At 33.7% G+C, this 9,304-nt stretch overlaps 1 protein-coding gene across 1 annotated transcript; it reads left to right on the top strand.

Moving 5' to 3' along the window:
* The first annotated feature begins 275 nt into the window (after positions 1-275).
* On the top strand, positions 276-8,976 carry LOC105112641 (polyadenylate-binding protein-interacting protein 9-like). The gene is made up of 10 exons (XM_011008408.1): positions 276-1,164; positions 2,127-2,237; positions 2,351-2,395; positions 5,418-5,490; positions 5,598-5,710; positions 5,846-5,905; positions 6,073-6,120; positions 6,228-6,296; positions 8,529-8,590; positions 8,681-8,976. The coding sequence occupies exons 1-10, from the start codon at positions 880-882 to the stop codon at positions 8,736-8,738; spliced, it is 924 nt and encodes a 307-aa protein (XP_011006710.1). The 5' UTR covers positions 276-879; the 3' UTR covers positions 8,739-8,976.
* The last annotated feature ends 328 nt before the right edge of the window (positions 8,977-9,304 follow it).

Genomic DNA, 9,304 nt, shown 5'->3' with positions numbered 1-9,304 from the left:
AATTATCAAGCACAAACATTCTCTTTACAAACACAGGTAAAAAAAAAACAAAGAAGCAAAAGTGTACTATTGAGCGGTGAGCCACGCAAACATTCAAGTGAAGGTTTTTTTTAATAAAAAAAAACATTGAAGGGAAGTTAATTTATTTGTAATTACGCATAAAAAAAAAGAAAAACGAAGAGAGAGAGAGAGAGAGATGAGGATAGGGAATGGCAATCCCAACAAACCCAAAATAGTAGCAGCAGTTACAGATGACATATCAGAATCCATAGTCTCTCTCTCTCTCTCACAAACAAACAAAGTAACAACAACCTTAGCTGCTTAAGTCATCTTACGTTAGCAGCTGTCCTTCCTCTCCATTTTTAACGTTCCTCCCTTTCAACTCTCTCTCTTCTTCCCCCCCTCTCTTGAGTAAGAGGGAACATTCTCAAAAAAAAAAAAAAACGTACCAATAAAAAAGCCAAATGTTCTCCTCTAGCGTTTTCACCTCCCACTGCCAAAAACCCTAACTTTATTTCGTTCTCTCTCTCTTTTCGTTCTCTCACAGCAGAATAAATAAATAAATAGAACTAACAACTTTGATCAGTCATTCCTCCTACCTTTTTTCTTTCTTTCCATTTCGGCTTAATATGTATCATCTCTGTCAGAATTCATCATCATCATCGTATCCCTTTAATCGCTCTCTATAAGCTTATTACATTTCTATACATTTTCCTCTTCCTATCTGATCTTGCCTCCATTTCTCTCTCTTTCTTTTTCACTGATAGAAATAAAAAAAAAAAACTTGGTTGGATTTTAAGCTCAGTAGTTTTTCTTGATTTCCAATAAATAAATAAAGTTAAGGTCTTTCTGGTTTCTGGGTTTTTTTAGCATCTATCCATGGCTGCGGTTGCTGAGATTACCAGTGAGGCTGCAGTGGCTTCCAACAACACCACCGCCGCCGCCAACAAAAATGATAACAACAATAATTTGGACTCAGAAACAAAGCCAACATCAGAATCTGAATTCACTGTCCAAAAGCTTGTGGATATGTTCACCAAGTTGAATCCCTTGGCTAAGGAGTTTTTCCCATCTTCTTATAGTAAAAATAATCGAAACGAACTTCATTTCAACAATTTTGCAGTTCCTGTTAAGCAATCGGCCAATGACAACTTCCCTAAAAGGGTACTTTTTTTTTTTTTTTGTCTCTGATCATTTCCATTTTGATCTTGCATTTCTGTTTTTAATATTTTTTTAACTGGTTCTATTTGGTTTTGAAGGGTACTTGGTCACTTCTTCTTCTTCTTCTTCTTCTTTTTCTGTGTTATTTGGGTTTTGTTTGTGTTTTTGACAAATGGGTTTTTTGGATTCTGCCAGATTTTGGAGTTCCCTATTTTTTGTACTCTTTGAGGTTATATATCTATCTATCAAATTTTGAATTTGATGACTGATCCATTTGTTTTCGGCTATAAAAATTATGTTGTTGATTTCTAAAATTAGCTAACAATTTGTTGTAATGTTATCGTTGGATTGAATATCATAACTGCCATTATGATTTCAACGATAACTGGGGTTTTAGGTTTTTATAATTTATTTTTGTTAATCATTGGTCAATATGATTTTAGCTGGGTATGATAGTAGGACTTTGTTATCTTAATCAGATCCTAAATTAATATGGTTGGTTGAATTAGAAGATAGGTTTCCCCATTTTACGTCTTAATTCGATTTTGTAGTTCTTACCGTGTATTAATCCTTCTTTATAATATTAATTTATATGTTATGAAGCGGGTTTCTGATATATGGTATGTTGTCTTTGAATTAATTCGATTTTGTAATATTAATTCGATTTTGTAGTTCTTACCGTGCATTTTTTTTCCTTAACCGTCGGTGAGATCACTCTGCATGTTTGTTCGTTCTAAGCTGCTCGGCCTTTCATTCAACCGGGGATATTTTTTTTTCCCTCTTTTTTCTGCGTGTTTTTTATTGAAGTTTTAAGATTTTGGCAATTTCAGCAAACATTTCTTTTTCGGAATTAATATGGCAACGCCACTGGAAAACTATGAGAGAAGCTTTTGTCACATGCTACACTTTTTTATCTGTTCTTTTTCTTGGTTATGTTTGCTGAAATCTTACTTGTGTTTTTACAGAAAAGAAATAACTTTAACCAGGGGAGGAGGAAGTTGAATGGGAGAGCTTATAGAGCCCAACAAGAAGACAGTATTAGACGAACAGTATATGTTTCCGACATTGATCAACATGTATGTTTCTGAGTTCCATAGCAAAAGTTTTACGCTACGTTGATGCATCGATTTTTGTAGCTAGTGGTTTTGCTCTTCTGTTCTGAGTTTAGAGAAACTGGTTCACAATTTAGGTAACTGAAGAGCGGCTTGCTGGCTTATTTAGTGGTTGTGGACAGGTAAGTTACGAACCTCATTAATATTAATTCATTATTTGGCAGTTTCTACTATAAGGATAATTCCGAATCTCGGTGATCCATGTTAGTTCATCATGCGTTTTTTTTTAATAATTTTATTATCATGATGGCCCTGTTTCACTTCAAATGATCCCCCCCCAGCAAAGTGGATTTCATTTCCTTATTCATTAGTTGTGTTTAGTTCATCCTAAAGAACTAGAACTTGGAATATGTGCAAGCTTGATATTTTGCTCGTATGTTGTGTGTTTTTCCTTTGATCAATTGGTTCCTTTGATCATAATCACGGTTTATGATCATTAATTTTTCCTGTTTCTTAACAATATTGATGTCATTCTAATGAACAAGGATTAAGACATGCCAAATTCTCAGTCCTTACTTTAGTTTGGAAATTCTTAGAGTTTTGTTCATTTGTTTTCAATAAGAATTTGTTCAATTCAAGTACCATTGCTATGTTTTCTAGAGACCACTAATTATTTGGACCATACCATGAAAGTTCTATGGAAGGCAAATCTAAAGTTTGCCTCAAGGTTGCCCTTGATGTGAGGTACACATTGCTGTTAGGTGTAAGTTGCCATTTGGCACTAAATCACAAGGAGCATTCTTTATGTGCCTTAATCCGGTTGAATCATACCATTTTAACCTCAACTCATGAGTATTGCTCCACATTTTCTTTCTCTTTTGTATTTTTCCTTTCTAAAAAAAATTGAATTATGCACAACTTATGGGATAACTTTCCTTTCTTTTATTGATGGTGGGATTGAGTAGAGTTTGATCAAGGTTCATGGAAGGACTTTAACTTTTCCAATTTAGCTCCTATTAATCCTACTAATAATATTTAAGGGCTCTTGGTTGGCGCACAAGCTGAAAGAAAAAGCACAAGTTAGCTGACACCCGCAGTTAATTGTTAGGGTGTGTTTGAGAGTGTGGTAAAGATTGCTTTTCATCTAGAAATGCATTAAAATAATATTTTTTATATTTTATAAAATTATTTTTGATATCAGCACTTTAAAACGATTTGAAAACATAAAAAAAAGATTAAATTTAAGCAAAAAAAGAAAGTTTTTGAATTTTTGTGGAATGTGATGTGCACCGCAATCCCAAACAATCTCTTAGTTTCATATACTCTTAGTTGCATATACTCATAATTGGTTTCAGATTTTGCATTTGAGTATAATTTTTAATATAAAAATATTTTTTACGCTGTTACTTTACCAATTCAATATATTTGTTTTATTAATTGGTAGTGTCGAATTCTTAGAATTACTGTTGATAGTTTCACACATTTGTTAAAAGCTATTGGACTTAATAAAACTCAAGCTAGTTGTGGTAGTGTGGCGATGTTTTGACTAGGAGATTTATGTTTTCCTTCTTGGTCTTCATCTCGTATGTAGTTTTCATAATGGATGCTATTTATGGAACTGGCCTTGCATGTTTCTGTTATTGACATATTTCTTTTCTTCTCACTATTTTAACTTCTGCTAGAGAGTTGCAGTTTATGTTATCAGTTCTATATTGCTGGTTTTATTACATTATAATGACTTTATTGTGCATAAGAGCTTGTGAAGTTTTTGTCTTCTCATAGTTTAAAAGATTTGTAGTCTCAATGGATCTCTACTATCATCTTTCTATCATACAAATATAGTTTCCATACAAACATGATGGCAAGCATTTTTATCTCTCCAGAGGTTATTGGTGTAGTATGTGTATGTACAGATATGCACACGATCAATTTGTGGTGAGTGTTTTAGTACTGTCTTATATTTCATTATTTGTCATTTTGTGCCTTCACTTTTTTCCTTTTGTTTTCATCCATAATATGTTGGGTCCATGCTATTACCAATGGTTAAAAGTCCCCTTCTTATCTATTTTGTCTCACATGCAAACTTAGACCATATTTTGAAGGATGTTTACAAGTCAGGTTCCACATTTACTTGTATTGAAGAATGAAGAAGTGACCTAAAATCTCAGCCCGGGCTATAAATAACAAGATAGCCTAGGATTATCTACCATTTGTGTAACACACAAAACTGGTTGAAATTTCTTATAACCCTGAACCAACTTAATGATTGAGGATTTACTTATTTTGTTACTGCTTACTTGGAATTGTTCAGTAGATGGTTTCCCTTTCACATTTTGTCATTCATTAACTTTGTTTCACACAAGAGCCACCTTTTTTTAATGCTTAAAATTCAGATAAATTATAAATTAGTCCTTGTAGTTTTGAGAAATGAATTAATTAGGCCCCCCCTTTTCAAAAACTAATTATTTAATACTTTTCATCCATTTTATGTTATTTTCCAATTTAAAAAAATCAAAAAAAGGAAAAAAAATAATAGATATTATGGAAATATTGATAAGAAAAGAAGACAATTTTTGAAATAAATTAATATTAATTTAAGCATGGTCATCACTGGTCAATGGACTAAAATAATTAGGTTTTGAAACATGGGGTCTAATTAATTTGTTTCTCAAAACTAGAGGGACTAATTTATAATTTACTCTTAAAGATTCACATTAGAATTATTAATTAGATTTTATGAGCTACAATCTGTTGGTTCTCGTAGTTCATGAGATATTTGGTTGTTTGCATATAAATTGAGGTAACCTGAAAAAATGGTTCAAAATTTGCAAGATGATAGATTTTCACAATTCCAAATAAATTTTATTAGCTACAATCTATTGGTTCTCGTAGTTCATGAGATATTTGGTTGTTTGCATATAAATTGGGGTAGCCTGAAAAAATGGTTCAAAATTTGCAATCCAAAGACTCATAACCAACCAGTGCTTGCGTCCCAGTCCTTTAGCCACAATTTTCCTCCTTCCATGTGTTTTATGGTGTTTATAACTTTTACTATACCCTTGTGCCTTTTGTCTTGAGACTTTGCCTTTATGGGCATATCGAAAGGAAATGCATTACCTTGCCCCTTTTTGTTCAAGCTGCATGCCCTTTTTTTCATGAGCATGGTTTTTGCTATCTCAGCAGTATTTATATGTTGGATTGAAGGTTGTTGATTGCCGGGTTTGTGGTGATCCGCATTCAGTTCTTCGTTTTGCATTTGTGGAGTTTGCTGATGAGCGTGAGTGAACAGCTGCCTGCAATCATTTAACATATGTATTTGTATTTGCACAATCTATATGTAATTATAAGTATTTCTTACATGAGAAGTTGGATTTATTTCAACAGAAGGAGCAAGAGCAGCTTTAAACCTCGGTGGGACAATGCTAGGATACTATCCAGTCAGAGTGCTACCTTCAAAAACTGCTATCCTTCCAGTGAATCCTACATTCCTCCCTAGGGTATGAATGAATATTATTTTGTCCCTTTTAACTTGTGTTAAGTTCTGCATGATAGTGCTATTTTAAGCAAGTGCATAAGTTTTGATGCTTGAGAGGTGGCTTTCTTGATGATACCAACATTTTTACTAAATGCAGTCTGAAGATGAACGGGAGATGTGCACTAGGACAGTCTATTGTACCAACATCGATAAAAAGGTAACACTTCCTCGCATTAAATAGATTGACGAACATTTGAGTCTCTTGGCATTATGGGCTCAACTGTCTTCTGATATTTGCCATTGTACTGTTATGCTTGCTGATTTAGTTCACAACTTCACTCCTATTTAAATTCTTCCAGTTAATGAAGTTCATTGTAATTGCAGGTTTCTCAAGCTGAAGTCAAGAATTTCTTTGAATCAATATGTGGTGAGGTGAGCATAGCACCAAAACATCCTCACCCTCCCCCTTCAGATGAGTGAATGCCAAGAGTTCTTCACTGAGTGACCCCACTCTTTCTCTTGTCTTGTTTTATTGACAGGTTACTCGCTTGAGACTTTTAGGGGATCACGTGCATTCAACTCGTATAGCATTTGTTGAATTTGCTATGGTAAGCTATGATGTTGATGTTATTGAAAATTCTTGAAATTGCATCAAGTTTATGAAATTGATGGCTAGTGTGGTTGCGTGCATGTGCACACACACACACACACACACACAGACACACACTTTTATGTAACAAAAGCACCATACTGTAAGCATGTTCGGCTTTTAGTTTTGCTGGTTTGCACTATCTTTCCTTAATGAACAAAATTATTCTTTCATCTGTGTTTTTCACACACAACAATAGCTGACATAGTGTAAACATGTCTGGCTTTTCCTGGTACTGGTTTGAATGAACTGCCATTGGTTTTGTTTTTATGTTTTTCTTTATTTTTAAATCATGGATTTTTGGGGGCAGGGAGTATGGGAGCTATCTTGACTATTTTGATTTCAATTTTCTCTTATGGATTTTTGTTTTAACTATTTGGAGATATAAGTAGTCATTCAACTCTGTATCATGGTTAGACTTAATGTAGTGAGAATAAACTTCTTGTGTTAAGAATAGGGTTCATATACTTTTCCACATAATACGCAGCCTATCATACCATTTTACCCTTCTAGTGTCCTGTTTGTTGATGGCAGAGGCTGTGTGTATGCTATCTCGGGCAATTTGGAAGCACAATTGTTGTGATTGGTGGTTATTGAGTGGGATGTATGGAAATTTCATGGAAGTTACATCACATTAGACTTTATATATACTTTTAGTATCCTATTGCATCTTGTATTTCCTTATGTTCATGTAGGATACACTTCTAGGACCTGCCCATGGATGTGGGAGAGGTAGTACTGACACTGAGTGCTGAATAAATTGTGACTATATTGAATGCATTTTTGTTGCACTGCATCACATTTCATGGAACTTCAGGAGTATGTTTAGAATTTCAAGGTTTTCAAATCTTTTGAATTTCATACCAGTTTAGGAGAGTAATCTTGGGATTTAACAGACAAATGATATTTAAAATTTGATTATTCTAAGATTTTGGTCTATTAGGATTTTTGATCATGTCTAGTGATCTACTAGTTTCCCAAGTTTTTGGGTTTGTAAGTGCAGTCTTGGCTCAATAACATGAACTTGCTACAAAATTATTTAAAGGATCTTAACAGTGCATTAAAGGTGAAAATTTTAAGAGGGCTATTCTGGATTTTGGAAGCTGGACGAGCTAAAGTTTTAAATCTTATTGAGACCCTCACCTCCCTAACTCTTTGACCAAATACCTCCACTAACCTGCCTCGCCATTGTGAATTGCTGTGTATCCTTTCTTTTCATGTCATATGTTCCTTCTTGTAGGTTCAGCTTCTCTCTCTCTCTCTCTCTAAATATATATATATATATATACACACACGCACACAACAATAACCATGAACTTGGCAATAAAATATTGAACTCTGAATATTAAAAAATCTTATTGACTGGACTTACTGAAGATTTGAATTTTATTGACTCACTCATTTTCTCTCCCACTTTTCTAACACCTCCTTCCTCCATTTACTTTGTGAACACATAACTTCACCAACCTTTTCTCTCTATTGTGAATTGCTGTCATGCTGTGTCCTTTCCTTGCTTGTCAGAATTTTGTTCTTGTAGGTTCAGCCTTCGTATGTTTGTGTGTTGCACGTTTTCTTGCAAGTGAGAACAAAAATCATGCCCTGTATCTATAAAATATCATTTTCATGGATGCAATGAGAGTATTGTACAAGTTTTAGTGTGAATTTATTTCCAAGGTTGTTTAAGCTATTCAATTTGACAAAGGTGATTAATGATTCATCATGAAGAAAGTGGAAAAAAGTTTGGTGTTGAATTAGATTTAATATCAGATAGTTGTTTAAGACAGGGAAATTGATAGGACTGGAGAGGGTATAAGATAGCAACAGTAATCTCTATATAAGCTGCACTAGTACGTACTATATACCCTACATTCCTTTTCTTCTTCTTCTTATGATGGAGCTATTAATCATGTGCATACATTCTGATAAAAAGCACAAAAAAAGAAGAAGAAAAAAAAAGCTTTGCTTACCACCGATGTTGATTGTAATAACTGCATTGCATCTTGCTGGCAAATGTAACGATTTATGTGCATGGTATTTTTACGTGTAAATTAATCATCATAATGTTTAATATAGACAGCACAGATGAAACATTTAGCTATGATGCTCCCAATTGATTTCATTTAATCATGCAAACAACTGCCATTCCTTTTGCAATCTTGCTCTTTTCTGATTCTTTTGATTTTGTAAACAGGCAGAAAGTGCCATTGTTGCGCTGAATTGCAGTGGGATGGCCCTGGGATCCCAGCCTGTCAGGTATATTGTCACTGCTTGAATTGAATTTTCTTCTTAGAGAATTTGAACTAAGCCAATGCCAACACATCTAAAATATTTGAGTTTTTTTAGGGTAAGTCCTTCAAAGACTCCTGTGAGGCCGCGAGTTACTCGCCCAGCAATGCATTAACTAATCACCAGAGTCTTAAGACCCTTGGATAGAATTCAGTTATTTCCTAGTTGAGAGGAACTCTGTTGTGCTGAAGGGATGGTGAAACTTTCTCTTGTTTCAGTGTTTCCATCTTTTCCATTGCAACCGAACTTTTAATGTGACTGAAACATATTGTTGTCTGCTTCAAATTGAAGTTTGTACAAGACTGTCTCAGTCTCCCAGGACCTTTTACCTTAATTCCATCCCTTTGTTTAAATAATATTATTTGTGTTATAAATATTATAACAACTTGAGTCAATCAAGTTTAATATTATAAAAAAAAAAATTTAGTTTAAATACTTCAATTTAGAAGTATAAGATAATTTTTTTAATGTAAAATAAAAAATATTTTGAAAGAATCTTTTAAACTTAATTATTTACAATATGTATAACCTATATCTATATGAATTGTTTTGTTTTTGTTTTTTTTATAAAAAATGTTAAAACTTCATTTTTTTTTAATTTTTTCAATTTTACACGAGTTAACCCGTGCAACACATGATTTAGCCCCTTAGCTTGGTCAACTTCCAGGCTGGGGACTGCGA

This window comes from Populus euphratica, unplaced genomic scaffold, assembly GCF_000495115.2.
Source record: "Populus euphratica unplaced genomic scaffold, PopEup_1.0 scaffold352.1, whole genome shotgun sequence".
Taxonomy (NCBI): Eukaryota; Viridiplantae; Streptophyta; class Magnoliopsida; order Malpighiales; family Salicaceae; genus Populus; species Populus euphratica.
The sequence above is the reverse complement of the archived record's forward strand: the minus strand, read 5'-3'. Positions and strand labels throughout refer to the sequence as shown.